Here is a 21,133-nt window from a genome sequence, read left to right on the forward strand (position 1 = left end):
GACTGCTGTTGATGGGCCTATTAGTAGACTGGATACAGCTGAGGAAAGACTCTCTGAGATGGTGGATATGTCAATAGAAACTTCCAAAACTGAAAGCAAGGAGGGCAAAGACTGATAAAAACAGAACAGAATATATGAGGACCGTGGGACAGCTACAAAATGTGTAATATATGTGTAACGGGGATACCAGAAGGAGAAGAATGAATGGAACTGAAGAAATATTTAAAACAATAATGACTGAGAGTTTCCCCAATATTAATGTCAGTCACCAAACCATGGATCCAGGAAGCTCAGAGAACACCACCCAGAATAAATGGCTCCAAAACTACAGAAAATGAAAGATAAAGAAAAAAACCTTGAAAGAAGCTAGAGGGAGAAAAAACACTTTACCTACAGAACAACAAAGACAAGAATTAATCCAATTTCTACTCAGAAAACAGACAAGCAAGGAGAGAGTGAAGTGAAATATTTCAAGTGTTGAGAGAAGACAAACAGCAACTCAGAATTCTGTACCCAGTGAAATTATCTTTCAAAAGTGACAAAACTTTCTTAAATGGACAAACACAGGGAATTTGTTTCCAGTAGACCTACCTTGCAAGAAATGTTAAGAAGTTCTTTAGAGAGAGGAAAATAATATAGGTCAGAAATTCAGATAAACACAGGGAAAGGAAGAACCTCAAAGAAGGATTAAGTGAAGGTGTAGGGAAAACAGCTGTGGTTAGCCTTGCTCACTTGTTTTCTGGCTACAAGCACTTTGCATTATTAGTGCATGAGCATGTCACGGAAAGCCACGTGTGTGTATGGCCTATATGAGGCTATGGGTACTTTCCCTTGGGGCAGCTCACAAGCCCACCACTGTGAGGGATGGTTTTCCTGTTTGCTTGCCTGCTGCTGAGAAAAGCAATTTTTCCTGCCCGTTTGCTCAACCACTGTTGAGCAAAGGTGTGGGAATGCCCACACCTTTTGGCTCTGCAGTTCTGTGGTCTGCCCAAATCCAATGTGAACCTGGCTAGCCTCAGCCACCAGCATTACAGAAGGTAAAACTAAAACTTCTATTTTCTTATTCTTTTTTTATTGATTGATTGCTTTCAGAGAGAGAGGAAGAGAGAAAGAGAGAGAGAAACATCAATTTGTTATTCCACTTATTTATACATTCACTGGTTGATTCTTGTATGTGCCCTGACTGGGGACAGAAACCACAGCCTTGGCATATTAGGAGAGTGCTGTAACCAACTGTGCTACCGAGACAGGGTTATTTTTCTTAATTGTTGTAACAGATAAATGTTTGTTCAAAATAATAACAGCAACAATATATTTGATTATGTATGCTTATGTATATAGGTATGCTTATCTAGAAGTGAAATGTATGTAAGATTATATATGAGTGAAATAAATAATTGGAATGATATAAGGGACTAAAGGGAGGAATTATTATTATTTTGTTATTATAATAAAATAGTAGTATAATGTTATTTGAAAGTGAACCTGAATTAGTTGTAAATGCATACTGAAAATTCTAGGGCAACCAGTAAAATATACTGTTAGTAAAAGAGAAAAATGGAATCAAATAAAATGCCCGGCCTGACCTGTGGTGGCGCAGTGGATAAAGCGTCAACCTGGAAACACTGAGGTTGCCGGTTCAAAACCCTGGCTTGCCTGGTCAAGGCACATATGGGAGTTGATGCTTCCTGCTCCTCCCCCTTCTCTCTCCCTCTCTCTCTCTCCCCCTTCCTCTCTAAAATAAATAAATTTAAAAATTTTTAAAAAAATAAAAAATAAAAATAAAATGCTCAATTAAAACCACAAAGGGTAGAAAAAAAGGTGGGAGAAAAAATAGAAACAAAGAACAAGAACAAGAACAATAAATAGGAAACTACCAAATGTAGATATTAATCCAACTATATAAATAATCATTTTGAATGTTGTTGGCCTAAATGTACTAATTAAAAGACAGATTATCCCTGGCTGGTTGGCTCAGCAGTAGAGCATCACCCCCACGTGTGGATGTTTGGGGTTTGATTCCTGGTGAGGGCACACAGGAGAAACAACCATCTGCTTCTCCAACCCTCTCCCTCTCCCTTCTCCCTCCACCTTTCTTTTCTCCTTCCACAACCATGGCACAGTTAGAGCAAGTTGGCCCTGGGCACTGAGGATGGCTCAATGGCCTCACTCAGGCACTAAAAATAGCTCAGTTGCCGAGCAACAGAACAATGGCCCCAGATGGGCAGAGCATCACCCAGTAGGGGGCTTACCAGGTGGATCCTGGTCAGGGCACATGTGAAAGTCTTTCTCTCTGCCTCCACACTTCTCACTTATGAAAAAAATATTTAATAAAAATAAAAGACAGAGATTGTCACAGTGAATAAAAAACATGACCCAACTATATATTATTTTTTAAAGTAGATTAAAAGTAAATGAATAGAGAAAATATACCTTACTAACAGTAATAAAAAAAGCAGGAATAGCTATATGAATTTCAGGCAGAGGAGACTTCAAAGTAAGGAAAATTATCAGGGATAAAGAAGGCATTACATGATGATAAAGGGTTTCATTCTCTAAGAAGACATTATAATTCTTAACATGTATGCCCCTAACAACAGAGCATCAAACTGCATGAGGCAAGAACAGACAAAAACTTCTAGAAGAACTAGATGAATCTACTGTTATATTTGGAGGTTTCAACACCGATCTAACAAGGTGACTGGACAGATCTAACGAGCGTGTCCTACAAACTTCAGAGTTGGCAGTCCCCACAAATGCATAAGCCAATTCCTTCCAATAAAGGGAAAAAACAGTACATTCCCAGGAGTTAGAGGGAAATGGGTTGAGACTATATCTCTCTTCAGTCTTCTACTAGTTCTAATTGTGCAGTGATTTTCAACCTTTTTTTTTCATGGCACAAACACACACTAATTACTAAGGTCAGTGCCCCTGACTAAATACAACCATTTTCATCTCATGGCACAAAGAAATTAGTTACTAAAGAAGAAGAGTTCAGGGCCCCTTTTTCTTTAGTAATTAGTTTATGAGTGGGTGAGAAACAAAGGTTGAAAATCACTAGAGGATTATTCTGATTGTTATAATAATGTTACATGTTTCTCAGAATGTTAACCTTGAACGCCTGTACTTGAAATATTCTACCAAACTTACCTCGAAGGATTCTGTAGGGCCTCAGAGAAGGATATTCATAGATAATAATTTTGGGGGGAATCCCTTTTTCTGCTACTGTAAAGTAAGTTTTATCAGGGTGAACCTACAAAAAATAAAATCTTACTAAAATAATACAACAAAGATTTTCACATAAATAGTCCTATCAATGTAGCATTTAGCAATTATTGATTTACAATTTATTTATTAGGAGCCACTCCAATAGAAAACTAAAAAATGGGCAGCTGATAAATACTTGATAATGTATATGATTTAACTGAAAACAAGAATCCTCATTTAAGTTTTAATTTTATTAATAGAGTTATATCTAAGTGTAAAAATTTCTAAACTGCTTTCAGAAGAGCTAGAACAGTGATTCGCAACCAGAATCACAGGAAAGTCTTATGAAAGCACTGACTGCCAGCCCACCACCAGAGTGCCTGATCCAGTAAGTCAGAGCTAGGACCCAAGAATTCGCATTTACACTTCCAGCACATTCCCGGGTGATGTTGATGCTGTGCTTTGAAAACCACTTACAGATGAGTTGTTTACCCTTCATATAAATCAATCTATTTTAGTATAGAAAAATGCATGTTTCCAGAATAGGTTACTTTCTAGTTTTTAAAATTATGCCTTGGACAAACTTATCATAAGAGAATGTAAACTTATTAGAAGTGATAAAATCACAATATTTCTGAGCCAGACACAGAGGAAAATACAGTAAACATGCCCTGGAAAAAATCATTTGTGCTGTATAAATTAGATAGAATGAGATGTTCATTTCTGTTATTTTTGTTCATTGGTAAGCCAACATGCAGAAAGAGTAAATGAGTAGCCAAAAAATAAAAAATAGGTTGTTATAAGAGTAAGCTATTTAAAACACATATTGTACTTATAAATTTCTACTTTTAGTTACTCTTTGGCAGCTCCTGGTTGTATACCTAAGGACAAGAAGCTTGCTTCTGATATAGATTGTACTGGAAGTTCTGGTACCCAAGCTCTTTTTCTTCCCTCCACACATGGGGCAATAAGACCTCTGACAGGCTGTCTTCCTATTGGCAAGTTGCCTCTTATTCTTCCATTCAAGTAAAGACCTAGCACTTCACCTTGAAACAAGGCTTCAGTTTATATGATGGACAAGCAGTAAAATCATTATAACACTGAAAACAGCTAACATTTACTGAGTGCTTACTATGTGCCAGACACTGGTCTAAGTTTCATACTGCATCAACTCCCTTAAATTTCACAGCAAACTTGTGAGCTTGGATTCAACTCATTGATGAAGAAACTGAGGCACAGAGAGGTTAAGTAACTTGCTTGAAGTTAGACAGCTGGTAAATATGAGAGACAGGATTCAGGACAGATGTTGGAGCCAAGAAGCAAATGAAACTAAAAAAAATAGGCCCTGTCCAGCTAAGTCAGCAGTAGAACGCCAGCCCAGCATGTGGAAGTCCTGGGTTCAATTCCCAGTCAGGGCGCACAAGAGAAGTGACCATCTGCTTCTCCGCTTCTCCACCCCTCTTCCCCTCTTCCCCTCTTCCCCTCTTCCCCTCCCACAGCCTTGGCTCAAACGAGCAACCTGGCTTGGGGGGTGGGGGGTGAGGATGGCTCCATGGCCTCACCTCAAGCACTAAAATAGCTCAGTTGCCGAGCAATGGAGCCACAGTACCAAATGGGCTGAACATCAGCCCCAGATAGGGGTTGCTGGGTGGATCCCGGTTAGGGTACATGTGGGAGTCTGTCTGTCTGCCTCCCCGCCTCTCACTTGATTAAAATGAAGAAAGAAACTAAAAATTAGTAGGTTCCAAGGACTTAAGGAGGATACAGGTTGAGAGTATATCTTTCTCAATCCCCATTTACAAATAAGTATTACATAGGATATGTGGTCTCAAAAATCAGAATAGGGATTCAAGAAAATCTTAGCCTTCTAGGTCTTACGTGTAGTAAGTGAAAAAGTTTGTGCCCTTTCAGATAGGAAGCTGCTGTGAGATTGAGTTTTGGTGTTTTGCTTCATTTTTAGTGCAGACCCGGAACTAGTAGATTCATCCAATCTTTTCTGGAAGATAGCTTATATGCCCCAAAATGTTATTTCTTACAGGTTTCATAACCTTGCCAAAGAATTTAAAAATGCAGTTGACCTGGGCAATGGCCCCTGTCATGATCTAGGCACCAGAGGCTCCGGCTCACACGGAGAAACACCCCTGGGGAAAAGCAACTGCTCAGTCCAGGCGGGTGAGGATTGCGATCAGCATTCTTGACCACACCACACCTCTGACTGCTGACCTCACACCATGTCATTGTATCTCAAAACAAAAACAGAAATTTCAGAACAATCGTTGGCCATCAAGTGATAGAAAAGTTAAGCAATCGTTAGATGTTGCTCAGTGCTCTGTGGGTGGTGCAGACTTCCGGGTTCTTGATCTCTCAGGCGGCCTCTGACTGACTCCTTCCACACAGCCCAAGCCCCTCACGCCCAGGCCCGTGATATCTGCACACAGCTGGTGCCACAGGATCACATACTTGCATACATCCAGTTTTGAGGGGTTTTGCTTTTTAATAAGTTTTTTGTTTCTTTAGGTCAATTTTAAATTCTTTGAATGCATAGAGGTCATGAGCCCATCTTCATTCAGATCCCTGCGTGTCCTGGGGAGCACTGGACACTGGATGGTATATGATGAATTTTTGCTGAATTCGTTAATTAGTCTTAAAACAAATTCCCCCAGGATAGGGGCTTTATCTCGTACATGATCAAGTGAGAAGCAGACACGAGGTTGTCTCCCGCTCTTTCATCTCACTATCTCCCGTTTCCTCGGGCAACTGAAGCCCTCTCTGTGGGCCGGGGTTTGCCTCACCATCCCGATTCCCACTTGCCACGTCCCTGTTTTACTCCTCAGATCAACAGTGGGAGGGGCGTTGGGGGCTAGGTGAAAGCTGAAGGGATTTAAACGTACAAATTGGTAGTTACAAAATAGTCATGGGATGTAATAATACTGTAATATAGTCAATAATATTGTAATAATTTGGCACCTGAAACTATAATATTGCACATCTACAATGATTTAAAAATAAAAAGATACATTTTTTAAAAAAAGAATCTTCTAAATCTTCACACTCACCTCTACTTGTAATGTCAATGTCCTATTGGGTCTCATCTGCTGGGAGGCCTCTGCTTCAGCAGACGCTGTGAAGTGGGTCCCACCCCGTACAGTTCCATCTGCACACTCACCCTGGCAGGCAGGACAAGGGCAGGGAAGACTTGTCTTTTCATCATGATCTTTCTAGAAACTCTCTTGAGTGTCTCATATAGAACTATTGCCGTCTGAGCCCCAAACCCTGCATGTGTCTCCTCCCTTCCCTCCCTGTCTCACACAGCATAATCTGAACAGATGCCCCTCTCAAGAGGCCAAAGACACCAAGAAGTGTCCCTCGGGCTGTTCCCAATGAGAGTAGATCTAGGGACTCCTATTTCTAAGGAGCACAGAGCAGAATAGCAGCCAAGGAAAAAGTTTAATCATGGGGCCGGCTGCTATGAAGAGGTCAGGTAAGCATAGATTTGTCCACCAGAAGGCCATTGGTCAGCAAAGACAGGTGATGGCAAAGGAGATTGCAGAAGTCTGGCTTCTATACTTTCAGTGGGTAAAGAGAATGCACGGTAAGAGAAGAACCTTTTAAAATGAGAACAAGTTGATTTAGAATACTTTTTTTTCCCCCAAAGTTAGAAGCAGGGAGGCAGTCAGACAGACTCCCACATGCGCCCAACCAGGATCTATCTGGCATGCCCACCAGGGGACGATGCTCTGCCCTCTAAGGCGTTGCTCCGCTGCAGTGGGAGCCATTCTAGCGCCCGAGGTGGAGGCCATGGAGCCATCCTCAGCACCTGGCCCAACTTTGCTCCAATGGAGCCTTGGCTGTGGGAGGGAAAGAGAGAGAGAGAGAGAGGAAGGAGAGGGGGAAGGGTGGAGAAACAGATGCATGCTTCTCCTGTGTGCCCTGACCAGGAATCGAACCTGGGACTTCCACATGCTGGGTCGATGCTCTACTGCTGAGCCAACCAGCCAGGACCTGATTTAGAATACTTTTATGCTGAGAATGAAAAGCCTAGGGAAGCAGAGGCTGATGAAACAAGGAAAAAAGAAGGCTGATGGGAACAGACAGCTGAGCAGAACAAAGAATCAGGCTCCAAATCACACACAAATCCTTTTGTCGTCAGCTTCAAACTACTGAATATACATCTACATTTCATCTCCAATATTCGATTATATACATACAGCTTATCTGGCATTTATCTTTATTATTTGACTTATAGTTTGTGTTATTCATTCCACTGTTTTGAAAAAAAATAGCAACAGAACATTCTTTGTGAAAAAAACCTGTATGATCAGGGGAAGTCACTTAATTTCCATAAGCCTCAGATTCTTTTATCTGAAAAATGGGGTGGTAGTATTATTAATATAATATTGCAATATTGCACTGAGATCATGTCAGTGACTGTTGTGGTTGTAATCACTGAACAGAGAACGCCTTCGAACAAAGACTGCTGGGCATTGCATGTGATCCTGCAATGCTGCACACAGTGTTGGCCCTTACCTGGCAGGTCCACAGAACAACCAAGAAAGAGTTTCTCTAAGCTACTAAAGGCATACCCCAATGGCCCCAATTCCTCTGCCACTGCTACTTCTCATGTAGGTCTGCTCCTTGGTTTTCAAATTCAGAAAGACCAGCTGGTTCCCAGCCACGTACAGCAGGGTGTTGCTGTCCAGAAGCTGTAGGTTGGCCCGCTTTTTGCAGTCATAACCAAAGGAATGTCTGAGGAGAGATGGCTAAGGAAAAGAAGTTTAACAACGCAACCATCCGAGAGACAGGAAAGGTAACATGAAATAAACAGATTTTTTAAATCCATACTCTTGGGTAAAGATTTGGGGTTGAGTTAGTTAAATTTTACACTGAAACTCAGAACTTTTTTTTATATATTAGTAATGCAATTTTTTCTTAAATTAGGTGAAAAAAATCCTCACACTTCGACTTAGATAATATATATTTTAAATGTCTTATGGAAAACCTAATGGGAAATTTGGGCAAAGTACGTAAGCACAAGCCCCCCTGCACAGGGAAATAGGTCCAGGAAGTTATCGGAACACGTGTATTACAGGGGAAGTTTCCCGCGACTCTTACCCACCACCCCATCTGAAAAAACAGGCTGGAAGAAAGCTAAGAGCATAGTCGGTAACTTGTCCAAAGACAAAAAAATAAAACACTCAAGAGAGAAAATTTCAGGTAACAAGATTCAAGGTGAATTAGTTTTAGTTAACCTGGGGTTGAAACAGTGTTAGAAACTATAACAATGTGCTCTATCACTAAGTAAAAAGCAAAATTGAGTCAGAAACTACAGCACTCCACCTCTATAAAGCACACATTTTATGAGATCAGTCAGTGGTCTAGGTCATGTGGTCATAACCACTGCCCATACGAAGGTAGGCATACTAAATTGCTATCCAAGGGCCTTAATGAAAATTGTCTCCTAACTATCCACCTTACCAACCTAATACCACAAATTGATGGCAAACACTAAACCTCCTTGTCAGTCATCCCCACCTTTACATTTCTTCAAACTCTTATCCTCCAGACCAATTAAAACTTTTTCGAGGTTGTCTTCCTGGAAAACTCATCTTCTAAATAATGTGAAAGTCACCCGATCTGTGGTGGCGCAGTGGGTAAAGCATCGACCTCAAATGCTGAAGTCACTGGTTTGAAACCCCAGGCTTGCCTGGTCAAGGCGCATATGAGAAGCAACCGCTATGAGTTGATGCTTCCTGTTCCTCCTCTTTCTCTCTCTCCTCACTCTAAAATAAATAAAATCTTTTTTTAGAGAATAATAATGTGAAAGTACTAATGCCTGACAACGCCATAGCAGTGTTTCAAGAAGGGAAGTCAGTGATTTTACCTTGCCAGGCGCTGAGAAGGAACGCCACGCTGTAGAGGAAGGAAGAAGGAATAAGAGGCCTTCTGCGCTCCTTCACATCATGTCTCTCAAGAGGACAGCCAGAAAAGCAGTATTTTTCTTTAAGGTTACTTGGCATCCAACAAAAGCTTAGTTTAAATTAATATCATGCATTTCTACCTCAACTTCTTTAAGGGCCAGGCTTCTTGGAAGTACCTCATATAGGGATTAACAAACTTCTGTAAAGGGCCAGGTTGTAAATACTTTAGGCTTTGTGGACCAGATGGGCTCGGCTATAGCTATTTAATGTTGCTCTTACAGTGCAATGGCAGCCATAGACAGAACGTAGATAAATGAGTGTGCTGTGTTCCAATGAAACTACATTTAGGGAAGCAGGCTGGATTTGGTCCATGAGCTGGAGTTTGCCAACCCCTGGCCTAAGAAGCTGAAATGCCAAAATTATACACATGTAACTAGAGTGGATACACAAGTGTGAGAAGATCCAGTGGTATGTCTGAATCCGGAGTCACAAAAGGCATGGAAACCAGCTCCATTTCATCATAAAAGAAGCTCTCTGATATTTTCTTTGTAACTTCCTCCTCAGCCTCTTCTTCAGGTGGGCCAGGGGTTTCCATAGACCGAGATTCTGTAAAATTAAAATATTTTAACTAAGAAGAGTGTCCTGGTGAGTCCTAGAATTATATTTCGCAAAGACAGGAGGAATGTACCTAGCCCATAATACTCTAGCAGTAAGTCCCACTCCAGGCCCAGACATAGACTGCCACCTATCGGTGAGCATGGGGAGAAGAACCTACATGCCTGTGTGCACCGGGGTGAACACTGAGCTTAGGTCACGGTTTCTGCAGTTTCAAAGAGCAACTTCCAGTCAGTTCCAAAGGAAAGTCCTTCTCACAAATCTAGGGTAGAGCACTGATCAGACCATCCCACTCTCCAAAAGACAGAATATGAGAGCTCTCTATGGGAGCCTCTAAAATGGAGAATTCGACCCCTGAGCTACCACACAGTATATGTTCCATGTTTTTCCTTTCACCATCCTCATACATCCTGCAGATTTTCCTTCCTATGGATTTATGACTGTTCAGTTTGGGCAATTTAACTTTAAAACAGTGACAATTACTGATAGAAAACTAATAATACTTACCTCCAATACTTTCCATGTAATCATCTTCAATTGAAATGGAACTTTCTTCCAAGTCTTCCTCATATAAGTCATCATCATCTACATATGATTCTTCCCGTTCAGTAAATGTTTCATCTGTGGCATCTTCTAAGACTTTGTCATCCTCTTTCACAGTGGCTATTAAAAGTACTTTGTTTTAATAATTTCTGAATCTTGAATTAAACATGTTCTTATTTCCAAAGTGGCTACTACTTCCAATTGGTTTGTGCTCTAAAATGAATGAATTTTAATACTCAAAACTTCCTGCCCTGGCTGGTTGGCTCAGCGGTAGAGCGTCGGCCTAGCGTGCGGAGGACCCGGGTTCGATTTTCTGCCAGGGCACACAGGAGAAGCGCCCATTTGCTTCTCCACCCCTCTGCCACGCCTTCCTCTCTGTCTCCTTCCCCTCTCGCAGCCGAGGCTCCATTGGAGCAAAGATGGCCCGGGCGCTGGGGATGGCTCTGTGGCCTCTGCCCCAGGCGCTAGAGTGGCTCTGGTTGCAACATGGCGACGCCCAGGATGGGCAGAGCATCGCCCCCTGGTGGGCAGAGCATCGCCCCATGGTGGGCGTGCCGGGTGGATCCCGGTTGGGCGCATGCGGGAGTCTGTCTGACTGTCTCTCCCTGTTTCCAGCTTCAGAAAAATGCAAAAAAATACAAAAAAAAAAAAAGAAAAACTTCCTTAAAATATCATTTTATTTGGTTATTCTTATAACATTACCCAAAAAAAGGCTTTTCTATGAGCTCATTTCTATATTCACCTCATTTCTAGTCTATTTCCTATCACAGCATACTTATAAGAAAGTAAAAGACTAAAAACAAACAAAAGATTGGCAAGTGTGCTATCAATTCAATTCAGTTTTACCAACTTTTATTAATATATAGTTGTTTTAGGGGTTATTATATATCCCCAACTTTTCACAGTTTATTTAATTAACATTATAGTATGGGGTGGGCAAAAGTTGATTCACAATTTGTATGGAAAATATTATAATAACTAATAATAATACAAGAATAAACATGTTTCACATACTAACAAATGTAAACCTACTTTTGTTCACCCCTGTACATGTCTTTTATAAATTGACGGAACTAGTCAATAACTCAATAAAGACATAGTGATAACAACACTATGAAACATGCTAACCTTACACTACACCTATCAATATAAGGTACACATTCAAATGTACATGGGCCATTCACCAAAATAGATCCCTTACTAGGACATGAGTTTTAGAAGATCGAAAAGGAAAACCTACAAATATTTAGAAGTTAAGTAGCATACTTAAAGAGAGTCTTTTGGCCTGACCTGCGGTGACATAGTAGATAAAGGGTCAACCTGAAAAGCTAAGGTTGCCGGTTCAAAACCCTGGACTTGCCCAATTAAGGCACATATAAGAAGCAACTACTACAAGCTGATGCTTCCTGCTTCTTACCCATCTTCTTTCTCTCTCTCTCTCTCTCTCTCTCCTCTCTCTAAAATCAATTTAAAAATATCTTAAAAATAATCTGTGGGTCAACATCAAAAACAATTTTTTAAATACTTCAAACTAAATAATGATTCAAATATATCAAAATTTGTTATACAATTGGATGCAGCTAAGGCCATGCTAAGAGGGAAATTTATAGCTTTCAGGACATATAAGAAAAGAATAAAAATTAAGAATTAATGACCTAAAGTTCTACTCTAAGAAACTAGAAACAAAGAAATTTTTTAAAACAGGAGAATGGGCCCTGGCTGGTTGGCTCAGTGGTAGAGTGTCAGCCTGGCGTGCAGAAGTCCCGGGTTCAATTCCCAGCCAGGGCACACAGGAGAAGCGCCCATCTGCTTCTCCACCCCTCCCCCTCTCCTTCCTCTCTGTCTCTCTCTTCCCCTCCCGCAGCGAGGCTCCACTGGAGCAAGGATGGCCCGGGCGCTGGGGATGGCTCCTTGGCCTCTGCCCCAGGCGCTAGAGTGGCTCTGGTCACAACAGAGAGACGCCCCGGAGGGGCAGAGCGTCGCCCCCTGGTGGGCGTGCCGGGTGGATCCTGGTGGGGCACATGTGGGAGTCTGTCTGTCTCTCCCCGTTTCTAGCTTCAGAAAAAAAAAAAAACAGGAGAATGAAGGAAATAATAGAAATAATAAAAATAAAAGCAAGAATCAGTAAAATAAAATAAAAACCAACAATACAGAAAACTAGCAAAGCCAGGATCTTATTCTTTGAAAAGATCAACAAAATAGATAAACTATTAACTAGACCAATTAAGAAATAAAAGAGAGACAATACAAATCTCTAATATCAGGAATAAAAATAAATCCTACAAAGTTATGCCAACAAACTTTACAATTTAGAAGAAATGTATAAATTTTGTAAAAGATAAAAAGTTATGTAACTTACTAAAGTAATATTCAAGAAAGTGAATTCATAGTTTAATATATTCCCAGTAAGAAAATTATAGGCCCAGATACTTCATTCATTCTAATGGGTGAGAAAACTGAAGTTCTTAAATTTACCCAAGATCAAAGAACTAATTCTAGGGACTCAAAACCAGAGTCCAGCTCTCGTCCTGCTGTATTAGAAAAGTCCACACAAGACTTTGTAGATCTCACAGCAGAGAACAAGACCCTATGTGCAAATAGGTCATTATCAACACAGAGTTGTCTATGTGCCAGGAATTGGATATAAAATGATTAAAACACAGACCCTGTTCTTCAAAAAATTAAAGCTAAGTAAGGGAGTTAAACAAATAAACCATTTCTTTTGTACTCTTTAAAAATTATTTTAGCTAAGTTTAATAGTCAAAAACCAAGTGTAAATTATAACCTTCATTTACATTTTGACACACGTGAGGACTGCCGGGCCTGTCTTCCACTGCTCTTTGATCTGTCTGATTTCTCCCCATCAGTATCCTGATCATCTGGCTCCTTCATTTCCTCTGTAAGTGCAAATTGAGACAGAAAGTAATAAAGCAATATAATAGAAATCATTAACAGATTGTTTTTCCTAACAGATTCTGCAAGCACCAAACACCAGGTCTATTGATGATAACACGTTTGCAGAGTACCTGAGGTGACATCACCAGTGGAGGGTAGAGCCACCATCAGAGACCGCTGCAGAACACGCAATATAGTCAGATGCTCCCTTTCTCCAAGCCAACTCATCCCTGTGGTGCCCTCTGGTTTTCCAGAAGTCTACAGTGAAACCCCACCCAAGTCCATCTTTTTCCAAAAGGTTCCACCACTAAAATGAACCCTCTGTCATCTTTCTTTAGTGCCTAGAGATTAAGGAAGGGGTGTTTGAGACACAGGTGATGAGTAGTTGGCCAGGCATAGAATAGAAAGGAGTATATTAGGCAAAGGGAACTTCAAAAAGAGGGCTGTGTCTGTGAAGGGCGGAAAGTAGTTTATTGGCTAGAGTAGAAGAGTGAAAGGGTCACTAAAGAGAAGGAAGGTAGCAGACCATAAAATTGTCTCTAAGCTTTGCTAAGGAATTGAGAACTTATTTCTATGTTAATTGAAAGCCATTAAAGGGTTGTAAGGAGGTGGGTAACACAATAGGTTGTCACTGTCTTTTCTCTCTGTTGCAGCTCTTCCTGTGAACGCCTACCGTATTTCCTCATGTATAAGACACACCATTTTTCAAAAAATTTAAGGTCTAAAAACTGGGTACATTTTATACAGTGGTTGTGGCATTTCAAATGCCACAGATGGAACTGAGGATGAGGCAATATATGAAGACAGTGATTCGTCATCACACAGATGAGGACAAGCTAATGCATGGGAGTTTTTTTTTAATTATTTTTATTTTATTTATTTATTTCAGAGAAGAGAGAGAGAGAGAGAGAGAAGGTGGGGAGGAACAAGAAGCATCAACTCCCATATGTGCCTTGACCAGGCAAGCCCAGGGTTTCAAACCAGTGACCTCAGCATTCCAGGTCAAGGCTTTATCTACTGCGCCACCACAGGTCAGGCTGCATGGGAGTTTTGACAGTGATGAGAAGTTGTATGAATTTTATGATGAATAAAACTTGAGTCTTCAATAACTTTATGTAATACATTCCTTTTTTCAAATTTCAGGCCCCCAAATTAAAATGTGTCTTATACATAAGGAAATACGGTACTATGTCTTCCTTCTAAGTCCTTCACTTTTCCACACTAACCATCCCATGATTCCTGAACATTCTTCTGTGGTATTGCTGGCAAGAATAAAACTGTAGCTCTATTTGGATCATATTTGTTGTTAGATTCAGGTGTGACTCCCAGTTTTGTCGCATAACTAGCTAATTAAACTTTACATCAATTCTTCAACTGTAGAATGTGAATGAAGAAAAGATTCTTTATAAAGCTGCTATGAGAATTAATTGAACTAGTGCATTATTATACATTCCTGGTCACTAAAGAAAGACCAGTATTCCAAAAGCAGGTATGCTATGTTCTACATGATCAATGGAATGTGCAGTATGACTGCTCCCTTCATATGGACATTAGGGTTCGTTTCATCTGTTTTCTTGCAATGACATCATAATGATGCCATCTCTTGATTTGGAACTTGCTCAAATATTTTTACTATAAACTATTATCCAAAAAAAGATATGTCCAAGATGATACTCATTTTATTAAATTTGTGTATAATACCTTGGGGCCATTTTTCTGGGTTACCAAGATGATGTTTTTCCTCTTAAATAGAGAGAGAGTCTAGTGTTTTTTCTTTTCTCTTTTCAGTTGTTGCTTTCTCCTTCCTTCCTTCCTTCCTTCCTTCCTTCCTTCCTTCCTTCCTTCCTTCCTTCTTTCCTTTATTACTTTCTCTCACCAGATTGTAGAATATATGCCCACTGGGGTTGGGGGCTTATTTTAGAATCAAATGACAAAAATTTCAAGTGAAAAGATCTTTTAAGACATTGATAAGAGTGCGGTGGTTACGCAGGGAGTGGGGAGAGGGAGATGGAAAGGGGGAGGGGGAGGGGCACAAAGAAAACTAGATAGAAGGTGACAGAGGACAATCTGACTTTGGGTGATGGGTATGCAACATAATTGAATGACAAGATAACCTGGACATGTTATCTTTGAATATATGTATCCTGATTTATTGATGTCACCCTATTAAAAAAATAAAATTATTTAAAAAGAAAGAAAGAAAAGATCTTTTAAAATCTAAATTCTATCTCCAATACTTTTCCTACTTCTTCAAGTTTGGACACACAGGCTTGTTTTCTGTGTGTATACAAGTCACTGATTTAAAAACAATTAATGATAACAAGTAATTTAAAAAATAATGAACATTGCGAGGCAATGCCAGTTATTGCAGCTTGGTGGATACACTTGTTCCGATAGCTACAAACATACCAAAATGCCATTTTCTTCCTTGCTTTCAAGGTTCTTCATGACTTTAATCAGTTTAATACCCAAAACTATTGAGCATATTTATATATAAATGGTAGGCATGGAGAATATATGAAGATTAGCCTAAGAAGAAAACAACAATTCTCTCTCTCTCTCTCTCTTTAAATTAGAGAGAGGCAGGGAGAAAGAGACAAGAGAGATAAGAACATCGAGCTGGTCCTGCGTGTGCCCTGACCAAGGATCGAACTGGCAACCTCCACACTCCAGGACAATGCTACAACCAGCTGAGCCAGCCAGCCAGGGGTTAATTTTTTATTTATTGATTGATTATTTTCTAGAGAGAAAGAAAGAGGAAGGACTAGAGAGAGCGGAGGGGGAAGGAAAGAATTCATTTGTTGTTTGTTCCACTCAGTTGTGCACTCATTGGTTGCTTCCCGTGTGTGCCCTGACGGGGGATCAAACCCACAGCCTTGTCATTTCCGGATGGCACTCTGACCGAGCTGACCCGCCAGGGCTGACAATTCTCTTTAAATGGCCTCAGAATAACCTTCTCTTCTAAATCACTGATTCAGAACCATCTGAGGTTGGCCAGAAGTAGGACAGACTGATAGTCATCATTCAAATGGTGACTGTAGACAAAGATTTCCTTGATAAAAATTAACATTATGATACTGGCAGGAAACGAAACTACTCTTTAAGTCGCCATGATGCCGGACCCAAATACGTGGAGGCAAGATAGTTACTGGGTTATCCAACCAAACTGAACTAATAATTTATTGTGAAGAACTAAATGAAAATTGTTAGTCTGGAAGTTTCCATAACAATGTAGCCTATAAACATATTTAATTTCCCATGCTGTTGTACAAATTTAGCAGCTTAAGATAACGCCCCTTTATTATCTCATGGTTTTGTAGGTCAGAAGTATGGGCCCAGTTTTAATTCAGTTGGTTCTCTGCTTAGAGTCTCACAAGGTCAAAATTGAAGTGTTGGCAGAGCTACCTTCATTTCTGAAGGTTCTGGGAAGAATCTATCTCCAGGCTTATTTAGGTGGTTGTCAGAATTCAGGTCCAAGTGGCTGTAGGGCTGAATGAAGTTCCTGTTGTTTGCTGGCTGTAGTCCAGGAGCCAGTCAAAGCTTCCACAGGCTGCCTGCATCCCCTGGCTCATCGCCCCCAAAACCAGCAGTGATAGGTCAAGCACCTCTCAATGATTTGAATCTTGTTTTTTTTTTTTCCTGCTTTGCACCAAAACACACTTCATGAGACCATGTTCTACCCTTTAGTCTTCTCTTTTCTAAATATTTACTTTTAACATACCATAACTAAATGTTAACTGAATCCGTACGCTAATGCAGGGCATGTAAGACCTAATACATTTACTTACAAGTTAATGTAGGTAAGAAACAATTATGGCAACTGAAGCACTCTGTGAACACAGGATTTGAACCACAACTGAAGGTAAATTAATGTTGAAAGTACCACACTTTATTCTGTGCTATCATAAACAATACAGTCCTCAAGAAGCTAATACTGCCATGCGAAACACTTTAATATTACACACCCAGTAAATGTCAGGGGGTAGAGTGTGAAAGAAGACACGGGAACCCAGGGAATTCGCCCAGTGTTCTGAATTAGTTCAAAATACTGACGCCCTTTCTCGGCTTTCATGAAGCTTGTCTGGAGTTTGTAAAGAGCAGCAGAGCAGGTCGGGCTGCAGGGGCTTCTGGTCTCCTGGAGATCGCCAGTGTAATGGTGGGGTGGAATGAAGTGATTTTTTTTTGGTTTTGTTTAGTTAGTTAGTTTGTTAGTTTGTTTGCTTTTAGAATGAATGGATTGGGAAATTGCATTGCAAACCGAGCAGGCTTTAGAGCAGAGAGGGGGTTGGTCACATTCCAGTTTGGCCTCCTTTTATGCTATATGTAAGATTGGGATGATAAGGTTGTCTGGCAGTTGTGTTAAATAAGATCTTTTATACCTATAGTTGTCAATTCTGGCTGCACTTTAGAATCACTTGGAAAACTATTTAAAACATACCATTCTCAGGGTCTTGTTCCCTATGTAATGCTTGTGTGCAGCCAGGAATAAACACCAGGGTTAAGGGCCATGAGTTTATACAAAGTACCTACTCAGATACTCAAAACTGGTAGTTGGTTGTACTGTAATTACTTCATATTCTCTTTAGTACAGCTAGGGCTCAACAAATATGATCATGGAATCTCCAGAGTTGAGAGATCTTATCTAGTCCAGCCTCCCACCTGATATAAGTCACACGTCTACAACATGAAGTCCAGTATGTTGGTCAGGCTGAGAGGACCGGCTAGAGTCACACTGACTGGGTTTAAGCCTGGCTCTCCTCCTAACAGTTGTGAGGTAGTGAGTATTTAACCTCTCTGCATCTTTCTTAGTATTCTCATCTGTAAAGTGCAGTACCTACTTCATAAGGTTGCTCTGAGATGTCAATGAGTTAACAGAGGAAAGTTTTAAGAACAGTGCCTGGCACATGGGCACTCGGTATGTAGAATGTATTAATTTCTGAGTAAATAAACACATAAACAGAAGAGCAATCAGCTTCAACTTCAACATTTCAGGTGAGAGAATGAGCACATTCTGTTAATGCTCGGCTCCAGTTCTTAGTAAGTTCATTTTATATCAAGCTGAAATCTTCCTTGCTGTAACTTGGATCCATTTGGTCCTTATTCTTCTGAGGAGACGTAGAATAAGTTTTTCTGTGTATGATAGTCATTCAAATAGTTGAAACTAGTTCACTTTTCTCCTCAGACCCTCTCTTTTCCCAACTAAAGTATCCCAATTCTTTAATTTATTCCTCACTAATGTGGTTTCAACTCTTTTCAGTATCTTGATAACTGAAGAAATTCCCGGTGCATCATCTATGACTTCCAATTTTATATTTTCTTTGAAGGATTTTGTACACTTTCCAAAAGAGACCAATTCTCACTTTACCTGTACCAACAATATATCCTTTAAGGCAGCCTAATATTACATTATCTTCGGGGTGACGGAGGGCAGGCTCGTCATATACTGACTTGACATAATCAGTTTGTAACCAACTAGAATGATTAAACCCTGTCTGTGTTCTTAGCCATGTCCTGTCTTATACAACTGAACTTGCTAGGTTTTGGAGTCTATTTGCAAAACTATCTTAAATCTATCAATACTTTCATTAGATTCGGGCTCAGCCTTTGTCAAATTCTGTTAACCAACTCATTTAGGTAGACTGTCAAGTTTTGAGTCAACCTTAAAGAAGTGTTAAGAGAGAAGAAAGTCATACACAGTGATGCGAGTGTGGTACGCTGCTAGGTTATCTGGAAGCCAGAGAAAAGGCTTCCAAGGTGACATGACTCGTATTCATTCACTAGAGTTCAGGCTCAGTCTGCATACTCAAAAGCTCAAGCACTCCACTTCAGCAATGTGCCACAACTGGTCACATTAGGACTTATGAGACTGTTGTATAAAACTGGTGTTCACTTTACAATGGGAAATACAACTGTGGAAACAATAATAGCTTGTATTTCTTTAATGTTTTCCATGTGTCAAGCATAAGTTCTAAGGATTCTACACACACTGTTTCATATTTTTCCCAAAATAACTCTAGAGTCAGACGCATTTTAAGATGAAATAACAGAGCATTTACTCTTTGAATGCTTCCCCCTCTCCCAGTACATGCAATTGATTTGCAAGTCCTGTTGCCAAGTGTGCATTTATTAAGCCTTTTGAATGCATCTGCCTCTCCTCTATTCTCACTGTCTCTCCCAAGCCAGTCCATTCTCTACCCTGATCCCTGTATTTCTAAAACACAGCTTTTAATGTGCCACTCTTCTTGTATAAAGCCTTTAATGGCTCCTCATTGCCATAGAATAAGAACTGAGATTCCTTGGCATGGCACATCTTAGGGTCTGTAGCTCATCTCGTCACGTTCCCCCTCCCTTGTTTCTCCTCCACCTCTTCTCCTTCTCAAAAGTTTTACTCTGGAGCCATCTGTATCGACTCACAATTGACTGGACACACTGACTACTTGTATGCTACTATATCTTCTTGTATTCAACAAGTATTTATTGGGCACCTACTAGGTGTCACTCATGTACTATACACTACCTGCATTATCTTAGTTAATTGTAACAAGAGCCCCATGAGGTTAGCATTACCATCGTCCTTGAAGAGATGAGGAAACTTAAGTGCAGAGAGCTCCACCTGCCAGCTGTCACACAACTAAGTGCGGGGCAGGGCGACTTGCCTCACCTAGGAACCCAGGCACTTTTCCACCGGACTCCCTCTTAGCCCGTATCTGCCGCCTGTCCCGGCCGGATTATGAGCTCCTTATAGGCAGGCACTGCGTCCACTTGGATCCTCAGCGTGTAGCTCCGTGCCTGCAATTGCTAGTCATTTCAAATGTTTGTTGAACTGACCGTAGGAAGGGCGAGGGAAGATGTGTAGACGGTACTGATTCAGTCGACGCGAAGTGCAAGCGGGTTCACTGCTCCCTGACTCGGTAACAGATTTGAGGGGGAAGCTGGGGGAGACTTCCCAGGTGCGGGGGGGCCAGAATGGGGGCAAACTTACCCAAGGCACCGCCGCCGCTTCGTTCTTAGTCACAGCATCTACCCAAGGTTTCCGTTTACTGCTGTTACCGTGGCGACGCAGTTACTGCTGGGGGAGACGGGCGGGCTGTGAAGCGCATGCGCGTCCAGAGGGCTCCACCCACAGTGTGTCTGGGACTCCCGGCTTCACTCCCCGCTGGTCCTGTTTTGTGGGTTCTGACTCAGGTTCAAAGACAAACAGAAAAGCCTAGCATTCTACCAGTTTATTATCCCAGTTTAATTTTTAAATCCAGTTTATATAATCATAATTATCTTAAGGATATTATATTGTTAAACTAAGTGACTTTTGAGTACTTTTATACCTGCCTAATAATTCAAAATGGTCCAGAAGACCCCTGATCGTGCACTATCATCATCAATGATACCTCGAGAGACTTTTTGTTTGTTTCATTTATTTAGCTATTTATTTTACGCTATGTTATCTCTTCTGTTGGCCTTTTAGAGTAAATAAGATTTTATGTTGTGGGCTCCTTGGTGCACAAGAAGCTGGCGGCAGAGCAGAGGCCGAGCTGAACAGATCTTAGGTTTAGCCATTTGCTCTTCAAGGGCTCTGTGGAACAGCCAGTGGGAACTGACTTTTAAATACCTAATGTTATTGATTTCAAAACATTGTTTTAAAATGGCTACAACATTGCAGTAACATGTGACAAAAGAACTTTGAATCCAGAAAAATATAAAGGGTTCATAATTCAAGAAGAAAAAACTAACCACCTAATGTTTTAAACAGGCAAAGGTCTTTGAATATACCTCATTCACATCAGGAACATGAATGGTCAATAAACACATGGAAAGATGTCTAACAGTAGTCCTTAGCAGGATGCACACCACAATGCCCCACTTCACACTCACTAGAACGGTTAAAAATTTCTTAAACTGCAGCAAGGAAGGATATGGAGCAACTGTCACTCTCATACACTGAGGTTGGGAATGTAAAA

General features: G+C 40.7%; 1 protein-coding gene across 3 annotated transcripts in view; it reads right to left on the reverse strand.

Annotated features, from left to right (window-relative positions):
• CFAP44 (cilia and flagella associated protein 44) overlaps nucleotides 1-20,265 on the reverse strand; it is a 160,145-nt gene extending 139,880 nt beyond the window's left edge. For all 3 annotated transcript variants that reach the window (XM_066240920.1, XM_066240919.1, XM_066240918.1), the window contains exons 1-6: nucleotides 20,161-20,265; nucleotides 13,079-13,180; nucleotides 10,248-10,403; nucleotides 9,572-9,731; nucleotides 7,791-7,953; nucleotides 3,151-3,253 (exon numbers count right to left, since the gene is read on the reverse strand). In XM_066240920.1, the coding sequence (XP_066097017.1) occupies nucleotides 3,151-3,253; nucleotides 7,791-7,953; nucleotides 9,572-9,731; nucleotides 10,248-10,403; nucleotides 13,079-13,175 (679 nt within the window). In that variant the 5' untranslated portion in view covers nucleotides 13,176-13,180; nucleotides 20,161-20,265. The remainder of the gene's footprint in view (nucleotides 1-3,150; nucleotides 3,254-7,790; nucleotides 7,954-9,571; nucleotides 9,732-10,247; nucleotides 10,404-13,078; nucleotides 13,181-20,160) is intronic.
• Nucleotides 20,266-21,133: the final 868 nt, after the last annotated feature.

Source organism: Saccopteryx bilineata, chromosome 8, assembly GCF_036850765.1.
Source record: "Saccopteryx bilineata isolate mSacBil1 chromosome 8, mSacBil1_pri_phased_curated, whole genome shotgun sequence".
Taxonomy (NCBI): domain Eukaryota; kingdom Metazoa; phylum Chordata; class Mammalia; order Chiroptera; family Emballonuridae; genus Saccopteryx; species Saccopteryx bilineata.